Below are 18,829 nucleotides of genomic sequence, written 5' to 3'. Positions count from 1 at the left end.
CTGATTGGCTCAAACGCATTAAGAGGGAAAGAAATTACACAAATTAACTTTTAATTTAAATGCATTCCAGGTGACTACCTCATGAAGCTGGTTGTGAGAATGCCAAGAGTGTGCAAAGCTGTCATCAAGTCAATGGGTGGCTACTTTGAAGAATCTCAAATATAAAATATATTTTGATTTGTTTAACACTTTATTGGATACTACCAGGGGCGGTGTGTTCATTAGGGCGATATGGGCGACGCACTGCCAAACGGAAAAAGGAAGGGATTTTTTTTCTAATCAATTATATCACGGCAACAGTAGTTTTCAGTGTTCTAATCTAGACGTCTGATCTGCCACTAAATGTCCAATCAGGCTAAAGTCGTGCTTCAAATGGCCCCGCCCCTTTTGGGGCGATTTCAGTCAGGTTGAAAATCGCCCAGGAGTCTCTCATAGACTATCATGTAAAATAATTTTTTTTTCAAATATCAGAGCTTTCAATACAATCTCTATGGGTTCCGGGAGGGCTTGCACTTACGCGCTTTCGTCATACGTAACATAAGTAACCATGAACATAACTAAGAAAAGAGCGGGTAGCAGCGTCAATCAATTCACGTACAACTGTCAAGATGGCTAGCTTTGCGAGGCAAAGATGAAACTGAGGGCTCCACCAACCCTGGTATTTTTCTTGGACTTGTCAACTTTGTGGCACAATTAGATGAGGTGTTTGATGACCATCTTAAAAATGCTAAAGTTTTCAAGGGCACATCAAAGACCATTCAAAACGAGCTACTGGAGTGTATGCTAGCGGTCATGAGGGAACATATTGTGGAGGAGGTGAAGTCGGCGAACTTCGTAGCTATCCAAGCTGACGAGACCATGGACGTTTCTACACAGACACAGCTGGTGCTTGTGCTGAGGTACATAGATAGCAACCACAAAGTGCAGGAGCGCTTTTTTGAGTTCCTTCCCATCTCGGAATCAACCTCAGTCTCAATCGCCAGTGTGCTTTTGGAGAGACTGAACGGTCTTTTTGCCGACGACGAGAAAGTCAAACTCATTGCGCAAGCTTACGATGGAGCCAGTGTGAGGGGAGAGAAGGCTGGTGTGCAGCAAAAGGTGCGTAAGCATTTCAAGAATGCCCATTACGTGCATTGCTATGCGCATCAGCTGAATTTGATCATGCAGCAAGCTAGAACAGTTTCAGTACAAGTAATGTAGCCTCTCTCTCTCTTTGTCCCTCCCTGTCTGTCTCTTTAACACACACACGCCCAAATCAGTTCACAGTTGATGTTGTTTAAAATAGTTATTTTTCATTTTTTTTAAAGTAAAAAAAAAAAAAAATCTGTTCATGTTCATTTTTACAAATCTATACAATTGGCCAGAATATGGTTGTTCATATTTACAAATCTATACAATTGGCCAGAATATGGTTGTTTATTTTTACAAAGCCATACAGATAGCTGTGTTTACCTTTTCTAGAAATTATTTTCAAATTCTGTTTTCAGGCAAAATGTCTATCACTGTTCATTTTCACAAATCTATACAAGAGGGCAGAATATGGAAGTCTATAAAAATTTCTTATTACCAATAACTTGCATCAATGTTTTCAGTAGCCTCTATCAAAAGCTCCTGCTTGCTTGTTGTGAATTATGCTCAGGTGCACATATTTCCAATTCAACCATGAGGCCTTTTTGAAGCAAGTAATGTGTATATCAGTATTGACTTATATGCTGCCCCTGTCTTCATGTTGTTGCTGGACATATCTTTTTTAAAATGTGTGTAGGTCACCTAAATCATCAGAAAAATTGCCCCCCCCTGAGAATTTTTTCAGGAGCCGCCACTGGATACTACATGATTCCATATGTGTTATTTCATAGTTTAGATGTCTTCACTATTATTCTACAATGTAGAAAATTGTAAAAATAAAGAAAAACCCTTGAATGCGTAGGTGTCCAAACTTTTGACTGGTACTGTATATATACTGAACAAAAATATAAATGCAACATGTAAAGTGTTGGTCCCATGTTTCATGAGCTGAAATAAAAGATCCCAGAAATGTTCCATACGCACAAAAAGCTTAAAAGTATAATACATCAATTTAATATACACCATCACAATACCTCCATTATTTATTTTAGTCAGGTCTAAAGAAACATGATATGAAGAAAATATATTTCAGAAGAACAGAATATGAGTTGGCCTACTGTATGCCTATGTTATCTGTCTATGCTTCGTGCCATATGCTGTAGGCTAGTTCATTTAGCTGGCAAGATATGCTTATAAGTCCCGTGGTATTATTTTATTTTATATGATTTTATAGTAAGAAGAATATAATTGAATTTAGCTGAACAAAATGGAAAGGATATTTTTCTCATTACGGAGCGAGTGCGCATATGAGGTGGCTATGTTGCGCCTATAAGTGATAATTTCATATATGCTAAATTTAGAGTTATTTGGCAACTTTAGTTGTGAATGATACAAACCTTAGAATGTCTTAACATATATGGGCTGCATGGTGTGACTATAGGCTATTAATTATTTGAGAAAGTAGCAAAAAAAAGCTTGCTCTCTGTTCCTTGCCTCAGGCTGCACAGTTGTTCTCTTATCAATTGATCATATTTTCACCCATCAGACTATATTCTCAATTTAATCTTGTCTTTACTAATATGTAAAGAAATTTCGATTTAGAATGGCCCATTATCAAATGGGCAGGAATAGGGGCAGGGGAAAAATACATGTCATCTGCATGCACTCGAATAACGAATGGAGGCCGCGCTTTCCCAAACGGATACTTCAGTTTTATAGCGGAGCATATGCTTTGACAAATAAATATAAGAACACTTATTTTATTCCACGCATAAACCACTGTTTGCTCTAGTTGCCCGACTGGTGATTCTGCCCAAACTCTGTATGCCATGGGCTCTCCAACCTTGTTCTTGCAGCTACCCAGTGCTTAATTTGGAAAACTAAGTGAAATTTGTTCGGGAACATCGATAGTAACATGTTTTCGCAACAAAACATATTTCACTAAACAGTTGACAGCCCGTCTCCATGCTCGAGAAAGGAATAAAGGAGAGAGAAGACATTATGGAAACGTGAGATATTCTGTATAGCTAAAGGTAATGTGTCACCCAATGAATTATGAAAATATAAAAAATTCCCTATTACTAGGCTATTCAAAATCAAATACAAATTCACTAACTGTAAACCGCACTGCATAATCAACGAACCAACAGCATCGCCTGTTTTATGTTTTTCAGCCATGCGTAATATGCAGTAGGCTGTGTATTGTATAATGGGACAATCATAATTTTAATTCAGGTTTTTCTTTCAGCTTGGGCTCATAAGCCCATGCATAAGCTCTAATATGCGTATGGCTGTTATGAATTAATCACCACCCTAGAAAGCGCTGTCCATTTAATTGTGTTAGGCTTTGAAACAACATCCACAACAACCACGTTTTACACTGTTTCAACCTGCTGTAGAACTTCTTTCTTCAAATTGATCATCACAGTGAGGTGAGTTTTAAAAGTACTATAGGCCTACTGTTTTGATGATGTGTTTGATGTGATTTTCGATTGCATTTGCATTGATGTCAGAGTGGTTAGAGGGACAACTGAGCCCTGAGTACCAGGCCATTAGGACCTGATGGTAGTTAGCAAGTTGGGTACTACCAAAGCATATCCAGAGTGCATAAAATGAGATTACCGTGACTCAACGGTCACGGTAGAATTTTACTGCAGTCATGACTCATGACTGCTGGTGTGGCAGTAATAAGGTCATCACAACAGCCCTATCTGTGACCAAGAGATGCATATCTATATTCCCAGTCATGTAAAATCCATAGATTAGGGCCTAATGAATGTATTTCAATTGACTGATTTCCTTAGTGTTGGTCCCATGTTGAAATGAGCTGAAATAAAATATGGCAAAACATTTTCCATACACACAAAAAGTGTATTTCTCTCAAATTTTGTGCACGCATTTGTTTAGATCACTATTAGTGAGCATTTATCATTTGCCAAGATAATCCATCCACCTGACATTTGTGGCATATCAAGAAGCTGATTAAACAGCATGATCATTACACAGGTGCACCATGTGCTGGGGACAATAAAAGGCCACTAAAATCACACAACACAATGCCACAGATGTCTCAAGTTTTGCTGACTGCAGGAATGTCCAACAGAGCTGTTGCCAGAGAATTGAATATTAATTTCTCTACTATTAGCCGCCTCCAACGTCGTTTTAGAGAATTTGGCAGTGTCGTCCAACCAGTCTCACAACCGCAGAGCACGTGTAACCACGCCAGCCCAGGACCTCCACATCCGGCTTCTTCACTTGCGGGATCGTCTGAGACCAGGCACCCGGACAGCTGAGGAAACTGTCATAAACCGTCTCAGGGAAGCTCATCTGCGTGCTCGTCGTCCTCACCAGGGTCTTGACCTGACTGCAGTTCGGCATCGTAACTGACTTCAGTGGGCAAATGCTCACCTTCGAGGGCCACTTGCACGCTGGAGAAGTGTGCTCTTCACGGATTAATCCTGGATTCAACTGTACCGGGAAGATGGCAGACAGCGTTTACCCCATGGTGGTGGTGGGGTTATGGTATGGGCATGCATAAACTACGGAAAACAAACACAATTGCATTTTATCGATCGCAATTTGAATGCACAGAGATACCGTGTTGAGATCCTGAGGCCCATTGTCGTGCCATTCATCCACCCCCATCACTTCATGTTTCAGCATGATAATGTACAGCCCCATGTCGCAAGGATCTGTACACAATTCCTGGAAGCTGAAAATGTCCCAGTTCTTCCATAGCCTGCATACTCACCAGACATGTCACCCATTAAGCATGTTTGGGATGCTCTGGATTGACATGTACGACAGCGTGTTCCAGTTCCCGCCAATAACCAGTAACTTTGCACAGCCATTGAAGAGGAGTGGGACAACATTCCACAGGCCACAATCAATAGCCTGATCAACTCTATGCGAAGGAGATGTATTGCATTGCAAGAGACAAATGGTGGTCACACCAGATACGGACTGGTTTTCTGATCCACGGACCTACATTTTCTTAAAGGTATCTCGGACCAACAGATGCATATCTGTATTCCCAGTCATGTGAAATCCATAGAGTAGGGCCTAATGAAATGTATTTCAATTACTGATTCCCTTATATGAACTGTAACTCAGTAAAGTCTTTGAAATTGTTGCATGTTGTGTTTATATATATATATATATTTATATATATATCGTTTATTTTTATTTTATTACTTTTTTTAAATAAAATGTTAAAAAAGATTGTATGGATGTGTTATTTAATTGAGTTGTATGTGGTGTGGATGTACTGTAATGTAATTGGAAACATGGCTGAGATGTGATTCTCCCATTGTGTCCATTCCAGACGACCGCCACAGAGTCAAGCTCCACCCACTCCTGGGAGACTCCAACTCTGACTACATCAACGCCAACTACATAGACGTAAGTCTCACCTCACCTTCCTTTCTGCTCTGAATCATGTCCAATCATAGTGTTATACTGGGAAACACATCAAGTCATTACTTATACAATACATTTCGCAGTATTTTGTGTCGCCCTACGCAATCCGGTGCCCCAGATTTACCTGTGAGAGGTTATTCCTGTTCCTGGAAACACCAGCCTCCACCCCCCATCCCCCATCCGCCAATCACTCCCCACCACCCTTACCCTATCCATTCACAAACCTTCCTCTTGGCATTCAGCCAGATGCCATGTCTGTTTGGTGACTATCTCTACAATCCCTTATCCAACGCTATTAATAGACAATAAATTAATTTTATAATACCAAGTCCCGGCAGTAAAGCCCTTTGTAAAATCCCCCAAATCCCTCTGAATTGAATAGACTGGGTTGATGTTGTTCAACTCCTGGATGGATGGGGAGCAGCTCTGAGACATGATCTCTTTGGCTGCTCACCTTCACTTCACTCTACTTTTTGTTTCCAATTGCATCAACTAGAATGTGTTACCCGTAGAGCAACATGCATCATCAATTTGTTGGACTGTACACTCATGAATACACATTATTCCATCATAAGAGACAAACTTGTCTAAAACGCCTCGTCGGAAGGTCAACGCTCCTTTTACATCGTTTAGCCGGGGGAGATAGAGAGAGAGTGGACATGTGGAGGAGAAATGCTTTTAGGGGACTTCATTAGCATAGAGAGGGCACTTGAGAGGGTGCTAAAATGGGGCCATCCTATTTTGACTCCTGCCATTGTAAGGGCGCCCATTAGAGTGTCAGGGCACAGGGAGGCCAGGCATCATTAGGGACATGCCACTTAGTGCTTGGGCGCTACCCGCTGTAGTGCCAAGTTGGCCCCTGACAAGGCTAGTCCTGGCGCTGAATGACGAATACGTTGCCACAGAGGAGTACTTGTGGAAAGCCCATTACTATTTCATCAGAGGTTAAATGGAAAAGTTCTGTTTGTTAAAGTAGAGGTTGAAGAAGTGCGAACTCTCAGATTGTTTTTCTCTTTAGCATTTGATTTGATCTCTTTGTCACTCATCGCCTGGCTGTGTGCCTGTATGTGTGGCTGTGTGTGTGTAGGTGTGTGGGTATACAGTATTGTGCTGTATATATATGCATGCTTGGCAGCTGCCTGTGTTTGTCATGTGGTGTAGTACATACAGTGAACCCTGCTGAATGCTATATGGCAGCCTCTACTTTGTTAAATAGGGAGACAGTCCAAAGCAATACACACATATGGCAGCGCGTGCATGAACGAATGCACACATGCACACAAAACACACACTCAGTCTCACACACACATACTGTATGTAAACAAGCACACCTCTCTATACAGGTTCTCCACCTGTCTGCAACCTTTAACTCCTTTGATTTCTCAATCTTCTTTCATTAACTAGCTTCTATCTCTTCTCTCTTCTTTTTCTACTACCTTCCCCACCTACTCGACTTTGGACCCTGTAGATTCGGATTAACAGGGAAGTAAGTACTTCACCGCTCTTTCTTCTGTCTGCCATCCCTTTCTTTCCCCTCTTTCCCATGCAGTACATCCCTCTTTCAAAATTCAAACTCTTCAGTCTAGTGTTTGGGAGCCTGCATTCAGAGTTGGCACAAAGCAAGCTGCTCCAAGCTGTCACAATGTTCAGATTTCAGCAGAGTGAAGAAACTCTGGGGGTTGCCATCTCTTTTCCTTTTATCTGCCATTGAATCTTAGATGTTTGTCTCTTTCTATGTCCACCTGAGCCATGGCCAAGCTTCGAGCCAGTAGCTCATCATGCAGTAGAATAACCAGAGCACCATTGCACTCTGGCAATAACATGTTCCACATTGAACAAATTGGAAGCGTTGAAAGAGGTAATGTGAATAGGCACCCTTTTCTCGACCATACCTGAATCAAAGATAACCACATATCTGCTGAAGACGAGACTGCCTTGTGGCCCATTGTATGTGTGACCTGTAAGCATATAGAGCTGTGTCATTGTCATCGTCACCATACCCACTGGCATGCCCTGTCATCTCCAGCATGGGACAAGTGTGCCTGTGCTGTTATATTACTTGTACTTGCAAAAGGTCAGAACTCAGGAGGTTAATGTTGCCACGATGACCGGTTGAGGTGGAGGTGCGTGGATGCCGTGGACATGCTGAATGTGCTGCCCAGGGCCTCAGCGAATCGTGGGTAGTGGGTCTCACTGCACCCCTTCACTGTGATAGTCATTCATCTCCCTTACACACTTGTCCCTTTTGTGTCTCACTGGGTATACCTGAATTTTCACACTTCTTTTGAGTGTGACACAGAACAGATGCCAGTTGTCTTTCTATGGGGAAGTAACAGTGCTCTGAAATCGGAGTAGATAGCCAGAGCGAATTTACCAGCTACGTCTACCAACAGTTGTTGCAGTGACATCATGAACATTCTATTTAAATGGTTACTTGCATAGTGGAGTCTTTTGTTTAGACATGTAGCTAGCTAGTTAAACAATGAACCATAATCCCAACTCATAATGTTACTACCCTGCATGAATCTGCAGGTAGCTAACCAACCAGGTTCAATGTTAGCTAGCTAACATTAGGCTATAACGAGCAATGTAAATGGCTCTGAGATACGAATAATATTACTACACAGATCATACACGTAACATTAGCTAGCGAGCCAGCGAGTTAGTTAGCTACCTAACAGTACGCTTTAACTTGAAATGAAAAGGACTTAATATCTGAAAATGTAGCTAGCTAGACTATCTTACCCGTATACATGGATGTCCAGCCCATCCATTATCTCAGCCAATCAAACCAACTAGGCTCGTAATTTAACAATTGTATTCGTATTTACAGATGGCATACGCGTTTGTTATTAAGGCACATGAAAGATGAAAGTTCACATGTTCCAGAAGGCATTTCTGCCCAAAAGGTTTACGTTCAAATGCCTCTCCTGTTAAGTAGTGATGCGCAACATATGCCTAGTTTCCTGAAACAAGTCACATATTTTTTGTGGATCCCTTTTTTTCAAGGATGCTTTTTCCTCTTTTGATTGAGCACAGTATCTACACGCCCTCCAAAAAAGTTGGGGTCTCAACTTACTGTTGCGAGTTAGAATAGTAGAACACACAAAGTGCAATTTCGAAATGTGGTTGTGCATCAGCAGTTTTTCTCATTAAATCATTCACTGATAGTAAGTCAATTAGCCCATGTCAGCTAAAATGTTGTACATTGCTAAGTTTGTTTAGCAGCCAGCTATCTAAACTTCTTTTCATGGTTGAATTACCGGCCCGGGGGCCCCCATTGATTTTGTTATTCAGTCTCACTCAGATATCATATTAAAAACTGCAAACATTTCTCACCACCCTATTGCAAAATGTGTAGAATTGCAGGAAATTAGCTGTAAAACTGTTCTTTTTTTTTTTTATCTTCGCTTCATGGCAAAATGAGTATAATTGTATGAAATTACTATTGTTATAAAATTGCAAAATCTTCACTCAGCCCCATGGCTAAATGTGTCAAATTGTAGTAAATTTGCTTTAAAACTGCAAAATGTCCTCTACATCCATTGCATCTCTAAAACATAAAAAAATGCAGTATTTTGGAGCAGTAAACCAACTCTAACAATAAAAGGAGAACATATTATTTTGTGCATTGTGTTGTATAATGAAATCCGATTCCTATTTCTATGGGACTTAAAAGTAGCGTAGTATTCTGAAAAGCATAATTTGGATGGGTAAAGTGGATGTTCTGAATCACTCAAACAACTGCTGGGACTATAGTCTCTCTCTCTCATCTCTCTCAATGCCAAACAAAGTTTTGTGTTGTCCCATTCTGTTATATCGTAACCATGTTTGTGTTGTGACGTCTGTGTGGGGGGATTTGCACATGCTTTTAGAAGTTGATGGCAACTTTTAGGGAAAGCCTGACATGCAATGGAAGTCTTTAGTTAGCTGTGCTTTTGGGAGGGGTTATTTAGCATGCACACCAAACTGAAGGCATACTGTGTGGTGTTGGAATGACAGGAACCGTGATGTTACTGAGGGAATTTGACAGTAGTAAGAAAGAAGGGTGATATGCTTGCAGAGAGAGAGAGAGAGAGAGAGAGAGAGAGAGAGAGAGAGAGAGAGAGAGAGAGAGAGAGAGGAGAGGAGAGAGAGAGAGAGAGAGAGAGAGAGAGAGAGAGAGAGAGAGAGAGAGAGAGAGAGAGAGAGAGAGAGAGAGAGAGAGAGAGAGAGAGAGAGAGAGAGAGAGAGGAGAGAGAGAGAGAGAGAGAGAGAGAGAGAGAGGAGAGAGAGAGAGAGAGAGAGAGAGAGAGAGAGAGGAGAGAGAGATAGAGAGAGAGAGAGAGAGAGAGAGAGAGATGAGAGAGAGAGAGAGAGAGAGAGAGAGAGAGAGAGAGAGAGAGACTCCCTAAAGCGCTGCCTGAGGCACAGATGGCTTACTCAGCATGTCATCCCTCTTCTCATTTTCAGGGCTACCATCGATCCAACCACTTCATAGCCACTCAGGGTGAGTATCCCGCCATTTCTGGAGTTGGGTGCTTGTGTTCACCTACCCAATGAACTTCCATGTAGGACCTAGCAACAGTGATACATAGAAAGACCTCAAATAGTCTCTCCATCCAATCAAAAGGTGACTGCACGTGTCACCCGCCAACCCACTGCAGCCGTGTGATTGATGCCACTGAATTAATCATGATGAGAAATACATTATTAACCACATTAATTACAGCTGTTCACCCTACGTGACATGGGGTGGGTGATACATGGAGATAGAGTGTGTGTGTGTGAGAGCCTACAGATCTCCCTCTGTCAATCATCCACACCTGTGATCTCGTACTAAGCAGCAGTTTGGGTGCACAGACTGTGTGTATGTTTGTGCGTGCGTGCGTGAATGCTCATGTATACATCCGTTTCCTTTTTGTGTGTATGCATGCTTTTCCATGCGTGCATGTTTGGACGTGTAGATTAATGGATACACACCCTAGCATCAGTTGAACTCTTTCCTAGTATGTGTCTAGCTACTCAGGAGTTTCAGTTCCCATGAGGCTTCCAGAACAAAGTCACTCAAGGTCTCATCTGCCGCTTATCTTTCACAAACACTCCTCTCAGAGTAGAGGGAGAGAGAGAGAGGGAAAAGAGAGAGAAATTAACAATACATCTCTCTGTGAGCTTCTCATGCGTGTTCCTGGTTTTAAACGAGTTCTTCCTATTCTTAAAGTGTCTTCCTCAGATCAATGTAACTGGCTCCTGGACCTCGGGGGCCTTATCATCTGTTTTTTGTTTCACCTGTCACTTCTCAAACTTCTCATACTGAGCCAATGTTCGCTGGCACAGACCAATGAAAACTCTGCTATGAAGCACTGTACAGGACAACTATAATTACAGTAGGGCATGTGACCTTCCCAGGAAAAACTATTTGGCCCTACTTATAACCTAGGTGTACTGTACTTCATAGCTGCATGTGCCTTGATCCTGTGTCCAAGAAAAGTGACTTAGTACAGTGGTATCAGGTCACGTGGTCAGCAAACAATACTGGTCCTAGTCAAGTTGTATGTACAGCAAACTTTTTTTGACTGACATGGTTGATGTGATGGTTTTTCCCTCTCTGTCCCATAGGGCCCAAACAGGAGACAGTGTATGACTTCTGGAGGATGGTGTGGCAGGAAAACTGCTTCAGCATCGTCATGATCACTAAATTGGTAGAGGTAGGCAGGGTGAGTCTCACACTCACACCTCTCTCCTCATACACACCTCTCACACACCTATCCCATCCATCCATTCATAGAGCTCTTCAATTACCAGTAGAATCATAAGTGCAAAGGGGGACACAATTTAATTTCCTCTGTACTGTATTCAGGTCCCTGCTATTTGCTCAGACAGACATCATTATTAGAGTAATTGAACCACCAGCAGAATGTAAACGCTATAGTAAGGGTCCCATTATTTTCTTCTGAAGTCCTAAATATAGACACAGTGGTCAGGATGACAAATTGTTTCTATCAATATCAGTACATCCATCCTTTGTGCCTTAATGGAAAACATTAGTGGTGGCCCAGTTCTAGATATTATGTTCCCCATCATTAAATACCATTATAGTTACCTCCTCTATCTATGGAAGAACTGGTTGATTTTGTTGGAGCTGAATTTAAGTATAATTGTTCTGTGTCTTCTTTCCTTAAATGTATTTCATGCTGAGCAGTAGGTAACATAATTCACCAACAAGTAACAAACTGTCAAGAGGAGTAAAACAAGTTTGTCCACTATGGGCATATCTATTTATTATGGCCATCAAAATGTTAACTATTAAAATCAGATCCAACAATAATATCAAGGGATTAGAAATCCTGGGCTTAAAAACAAAGGTGTCATTGTACGCTGATGATTCATGTTTTCTTTTAAATCCACAACTTGAATCCCTCCACAGCCTCATAGAGGATCGAGATACATTTTCTAACCTCTCTGGATTACAACCAAATGATGATAAATGTACTATATTAGGTATTAGATCACTAAAAAATAAAAAATGTACATTACCATGTAGCTTCCGCCGTGTTTGGAGGAAGAAGAAGGATGAGTACAACCCCAAGAACACCATCCCAACCGTGAAGCATGGAGGTGGAAACATCATTCTTTGGGGATGCTTTTCTGCAAAGGGGACAGGACGACTGCACCGTATTGAGGGGAGGATGGATGGGGCCATGTATCGCGAGATCTTGGCCAACAACCTCCTTCCCTCAGTAAGAGCATTGAAGATGGGTCGTGGCTGGGTCTTCCAGCATGACAACGACCCGAAACACACAGCCAGGGCAACTAAGGAGTGGCTCCGTAAGAAGCATCTCAAGGTCCTGGAGTGGCCTAGCCAGTCTCCAGACCTGAACCCAATAGAAAATATTTGGAAGGAGCTGAAAGTCCATATTGCCCAGTGACAGCCCCGAAACCTGAAGGATCTGGAGAAGGTCTGTATGGAGGAGTGGGCCAAAATCCCTGCTGCAGTGTGTGCAAACCTGGTCAAGACCTACAGGAAACGTATGATCTCTGTAATTGCAAACAAAGGTTTCTGTACCAAATATTAAGTTCTGCTTTTCTGATGTATCAAATACTGATGTCATGCAATAAAATGCAAATTAATTACTTAAAAATCATACAATGTGATTTTCAGGATTTTTGTTTTAGATTCTGTCTCTCACAGTTGAAGTGTTCCTATGATAAAAATTACAGACCTCTACATGCTTTGTAAGTAGGAGAACCTGCAAAATCGGCAGTGTATCAAATACTTGTTCTCCCCACTGTACTCGGAATACATATCCCAAATGAAATAAATGATCTCACTCCAGTACATTTTAATAGAAAGTTAGCAAAAATAGATAAGATCTTGCTACCATGGAAAGGTAAATACCTGTCTATTTGTGGAAAAATCCCCCTGATTAACTCTTTAGTATTATCCCAGTTTACATACAGTGGGGGAAAAAAGTATTTAGTCAGCCACCAATTGTGCAAGTTCTCCCACTTAAAAAGATGAGAGAGGCCTGTAATTTTCATCATAGGTACACGTCAACTATGAGAGACAAATTGAGAAAAAATTATCCAGAAAATCACATTGTAGGATTTTTTATGAATTTATTTGCAAATTATGGAGGAAAATAAGTATTTGGTCACCTACAAACAAGCAAGATTTCTGGCTCTCACAGACCTGTAACTTCTTCTTTAAGAGGCTCCTCTGTCCTCCACTCGTTACCTGTATTAATGGCACCTGTTTGTACTTGTTATCAGGATAAAATACACCTGTCCACAACCTCAAACAGTCACACTCCAAACTCCACAATGGCCAAGACCAAAGAGCTGTCAAAGGACACCAGAAACAACATTGTAGACCTGCACCAGGCTGGGAAGACTGAATCTGCAATCGGTAAGCAGCTTGGTTTGAAGAAAACAACTGTGGGAGCAATTATTAGGAAATGGAAGACATACAAGACCACTGATAATTTCCCTCGATCTGGGGCTCCACGCAAGATCTCACCCCGTGGGGTCAAAATGATCACAAGAACGGTGAGCAAAAATCCCAGAACCACACGGGGGGACCTAGTGAATGACCTGCAGAGAGCTGGGACCAAAGTAACAAAGCCTACCATCAGTAACACATTACGCCGCCAGGGACTCAAATCCTGCAGTGCCATACGTGTCCCCCTGCTTAAGCCAGTACATGTCCAGGCCCGTCTGAAGTTTGCTAGAGTGCATTTGGATGATCCAGAAGAGGATTGGGAGAATGTCATATGGTCAGATGAAACCAAAATATAACTTTTTGGTAAAAACTCAACTCGTCGTGTTTGGAGGACAAAGAATGCTGAGTTGCATCCAAAGAACACCGTACCTACTGAGAAGCATGGGGGTGGAAACATCATGCTTTGGGGCTGTTTTTCTGCAAAGGGACCAGGACGACTGATCTGTGTAAAGGAAAGAATGAATGGGGCCATGTATCATGAGATTTTGAGTGAAAACCTCCTTCCATCAGCAAGGGCATTGAAGATGAAACGTGGCTGGGTCTTTCAGCATGAAAATTATCCCAAACACACCGCCCGGGCAACAAAGGAGTGGCTTCGTAAGAAGCATTTCAAGGTCCTGGAGTGGCCTAGCCAGTCTCCAGATCTCAACCCCATAGAAAATCTTTGGAGGGAGTTGAAAGTCCGTGTTGCCCAGCGACAGCCCCAAAACATCACTGCTCTAGAGGAGATCTGCATGGAGGAATTATCACGATCGTCATACATAGAGGAGGACCAAGGCGCAGCGTTGAAGGCGAACATATTTATTTATAGAATGATCACACGATCAAAACAACAAAACGATGACGTGACAGTCAATGGTAATACACAAACCAAATACGAACAAGAAACCACAATGAAGGAGTGCCAAACGGCTACCTAAGTATGACTCCCAATCAGAGACAACGAGCTACAGCCGTCTCTGATTGGGAGCCACCCTGGCCAACATAGATCTACAAAACCAGAAAGTGAAACCTAGAACACACATAGACTATACACACCCTGGCTCAACATATTAGAGTCCCCAGAGCCAGGGCGTGACAGTACCCCCCCCTAAAGGCGCGGACTCCGACCGCGCCCACCAAACACCACAGGGGAGGGACCGGGTGGGCACTCCGCTTAGGCGGCGGATCCGGCTCCGGGCCTGATCCCCGCTCCCTCTCCAACCCCCCAAAGTACCCCTGGTCTGGTCTGGCCCTGCTGGCCGGAGCTGGACTGCACACTGGTGGAGCGGATTGCTCTAGCTCCGGCGTGAAGCATCTGACCGGTGCCGGACCAGCCACCGGTGGAACAGGCACGGGCCGTGCCGGACTGACGACGCACACCACTGGCTTGGTGTGGGGAGCAGGAGCGAGCCGGGCTGTCGAAGCGCACCACTGACTTGGTGCGGGGAGCAGGAACGGGCCGAGCCGGGCTGACGAAGCGCACCACTGACTTGGTGCGGGGAGCAGGAACGGGCCGAGCCGGGCTGACGAAGCGCACCACTGACTTGGGGCGGGGAGCAGGAACGGGCCGAGCCGGGCTGACGAAGCGCACCACTGACTTGGTGCGGGGAGCAGGAACGGGCCGAGCCGGGCTGACGAAGCGCACCACTGACTTGGTGCGGGGAGCAGGAACGGGCCGAGACGGGCTGACGAAGCGCACCACTGACTTGGTGCGGGGAGCAGGAACAGGCCGGACCGTACTGGGGACACACACCACTGGTCCTACGCAGGGATCTGGAATGGGCCGGACCGGACTGGTAACACACCCCAGTACCTCTCGCCGTGCCTCTACACCTTCCACCCCCTCTTCGACCAGTGGCCCCCGTAACCTGGCGGCCTCCTCTGCCAATCCGCTGGGCCGCTCTGCCGCGGTCTCCTGCTGGCCCGTCGTCCACGGCTTTAGCCCCCCCCTAAAAAAAATATTTTCGTCTCTCCTACCGGTGGACCAGGTCTCCATGTCCCTCGCCAGCCTTTCGCCCTTCTGCCACAATGTCAAGCCCTTCTCTTCCTCACTCGGCTTGACCCAGTCGAGGAGGCGAAGGAGATCTGCTAGAGATCTCCCTGGCGATGGCTCCTGGACACGCTGCTTGGTCAAATCTTGGTGGTTTCTTCTGTCACGATCGTCTAGAACAGATGATGACCAAGGCGCAGCGTTGAAGGCGAACATATTTATTTATAGAATGATCACACGATCAAAACGATGACGTGACAGTCAATGGTAATACACAAACCAAATACGAACAAGAAACCACAATGAAGGAGTGCCAAACGGCTACCTAAGTATGACTCCCAATCAGAGACAACGAGCTACAGCCGTCTCTGATTGGGAGCCACCCTGGCCAACATAGATCTACAAAACCAGAAAGTGAAACCTAGAACACACATAGACTATACACACCCTGGCTCAACATATTAGAGTCCCCAGAGCCAGGGCGTGACAGGAATGGGCCAAAATACCAGCAACAGTGTGTGAAAACCTTGTGAAGACTTACAGAAAATGTTTGACCTGTGTCATTGCCAACAAAGGGTATGTAACAAAGTATTGAGAAACTTTAGTTATTGACCAAATACTTATATTCCACCATAATTTGCAAATAAATTCATAAAAAATCCTACAATGTGATTTTCTGGAATTTATTTCTTCCTTTTGTCTGTCATAGTTGACGTGTACCTATGATGAAAAGTACAGGCCTCTCTCATCTTTTTAAGTGGGAGAACTTGCACAATTGGTGGCTGACTAAATACTTTTTTTCCCCACTGTATATATATATATATATATATTTGCGAGAAAAAACAAATGTGGGAATTGAAGTGATGCAGACAATTACATTGATGGAAGTTACATCTATCAGCAATATTAAAGCTGGTCAAACACATGTCAAACACATTTCTGTGACCAGGGGCGGTGTGTCCAATAGGGCGATATGGGCGACGCACTGCCAAACGGGAAAAGGAAGGGATTTTTTTTCTAATCAATTATATCACGGCAACAGTAGTTATCAGTGTTGTAATCTAGACGTCTGATCTGCCACAGTGCCACTAAATGTCCAATCAGGCTAAAGTCGTGCTTCAAATGGCCCCCCCCCCCTTTTGGGGCGATTTCAGTCAGGTTGAAAATCGCCCAGAAGTCTGTCATAGACTCCCATGTAAAATCTATTTTTTTCAAATATCAGAGCTTTCAATACAATCTCTATGGGTTTCTGAGGGCTTGCACTTACGCGCTTTCGTCATACGTAACGTAACCATGAACGTAACTAAGAAAAGAGCGGGTAGCCTCATCAATCAATTCATGTACTACTATCAAGATGGCTATAGCGTTCAGTGCAACTCGATTGTCTCTTTGAAATAAGTTACTTTTTGTCGGCGAACAAATCAAGATAAATTGGCAACGAAACAATTAGGACCTCCCAGACCAAATTTAATAATTCAACAGGTTTCTACTAAAGGGGGGAAGTCCTACACCCGAGGATTTTCCAAAAATTGGTACGAACGAAAAACCTGGCTAGCAGGCTGCGATGTAGCTAATGCAGTCTTCTGCTACCCCCTGCTTACTCTTTCACCCTGAAGGCGGCACGGCAGACAGCACCGCTTGGACAGCGACTGGTGTGTAACGGACATGCACCATCTTTCAGGAAAGATTAAGAAACATGAGCTGTCAAAGACCCACATGGATAGCTGTTTGAGATTGTCTGCTTTGGGGAGAGTGAACATTCCCACTCAACTGGATGAGGGATACAGGCTAGCTGTCCGCCGCCACAACGATGAGGTTAGTGTTGATAATCACAAGTTTACTGGAGAACTGAAACTGACAAGGCTGACAAGATAGGACCCTTTTGTCCATTGTTATTGGATAGGAACAGAACTTATAACCAGCTCCTGACCTAAATAGATCTTAGCACAACATTTTACTCAACATATCATATTCCATATTCACTATAACAAATATATTTACTACGACATTAGCAAGAACCGCCACATCCTCAGCCGGCTAATCCAGTGTGTGAAGTTTTGCGGAGTGTTTGAGTTAGCTTTGCGAGGCAAAGATGAAACTGAGGGCTCCACCAACCCTGGTAAGCCAACACTTTTGAGATCAGTCAATAAATGCTTCTGGTATTGACTTATATGCTGCCCCTGTCTTCATGTTGTTGCTGGACATATCTTTTTTTAAATGTGTGTAGGTCACCTAAATCATCAGAAAAATTGCCCCCCCTGAGAATTTTTTCAGGAGCCGCCACTGTCTGTGACTATCATTGTATGTGTCACGTCTCCTCCCATTGCTCCCCTCCGGCGCTGTGATTCGCCGGTCTACTGAGCCACCGGTCTGAGCGCACCACCTCGGCAACACCGGAATGGAAACCCAACGCACCCTAATCACCTCCAGTGCACCTGCACCTCATCATCTCACCACCACCCCTATTTAGCCCTGGACTGTTCAGTACTGTGTTGTGTGTGATTGTTAAGCTTTGTGTCGTTTATTCTATCTTTGTTATTTCGCTTTCTCATTGTTAAGTAAACCTTGACCTTGTTAATTCCTGCGTCTGCGTCCTGCTTCTTCGTATACTCAGTACGCGTCACAGTATGCATTGTTTATCAAATGTTATTTGTCTCTGTTGACCAGGTGAAATGCTGTAAATACTGGCCTGATGACCGTGAGATGTATGGAGACATCAAGATCACACTGCTGAAGACGGAAACACTGGCAGAGTACACAGTTCGTACTTTTGCCTTGGAGAGGGTAAGTCCAACCATTCTGTACCTGCACATTTTTTACATTGAGTCAGTCTACGTCTATGACCAATATCACATGGCTTTTACTTATACAGGACAAATCCCAGCTATTACTAAGGATCTTTCCCACATTCTTTCCTTATTTTGGTTTCTTATGGCTTCACTTCTCAAACATACCATGATGGCATTGTTTCTTCAGCCAGCGTTTCCAGGCAGTATTCTATTATAGAGAGTCTGTGATGTTCATTAGTCCAACTGAACAGAACCAGCATTCAATCTGTCTCAATTATGAGGTGCTTCTGTTGTGGCTGCATCCTACCCAGAGAACATGGATCCACAGAGGCCTCTTTGACTCTGTGTGATAAAAGCACTTGGCTGACATATAGCAGCCTGACTAGAGAGGTGATAGTAGGAAATAATACTCTGGCTCTATGGTTCATTCCTCTCCTTTGTTACTGAGTTGGCCCCTGTACCAGTCTACTTCCCAATACTCATAAACATTGCAGAGACAGCAGCAGTTGGCATACACTGATTTGAGTAGACGGTGTCTTACTGCCTGACGATGCATAGAGATTAGAATAAACAACAGCTCCTGATGTACAGACCGAGGTG

At 43.4% G+C, this 18,829-nt stretch overlaps 1 protein-coding gene across 1 annotated transcript in view; it reads left to right on the top strand.

Moving 5' to 3' along the window:
• Window positions 1-18,829, top strand: part of LOC311140713 (receptor-type tyrosine-protein phosphatase U) — a gene marked incomplete at its 3' end in the record, with an annotated part of 426,520 nt that overhangs the window by 343,070 nt on the left and 64,621 nt on the right. The window contains exons 19-23 of the mRNA XM_084175898.1: window positions 5,393-5,469; window positions 6,956-6,973; window positions 9,940-9,976; window positions 11,086-11,183; window positions 18,108-18,224. Of these exons, the coding sequence (XP_084032024.1) occupies window positions 5,393-5,469; window positions 6,956-6,973; window positions 9,940-9,976; window positions 11,086-11,183; window positions 18,108-18,224 (347 nt within the window). The remainder of the gene's footprint in view (window positions 1-5,392; window positions 5,470-6,955; window positions 6,974-9,939; window positions 9,977-11,085; window positions 11,184-18,107; window positions 18,225-18,829) is intronic.

Source organism: Coregonus lavaretus (genome assembly GCF_964263955.1).
Source record: "Coregonus lavaretus genome assembly, chromosome: 13".
In the NCBI taxonomy this organism is placed as follows: Eukaryota; Metazoa; Chordata; class Actinopteri; order Salmoniformes; family Salmonidae; genus Coregonus; species Coregonus lavaretus.
Note: the sequence above shows the minus strand (reverse complement) of the source record. Positions and strands in the feature narration are given on the sequence as shown.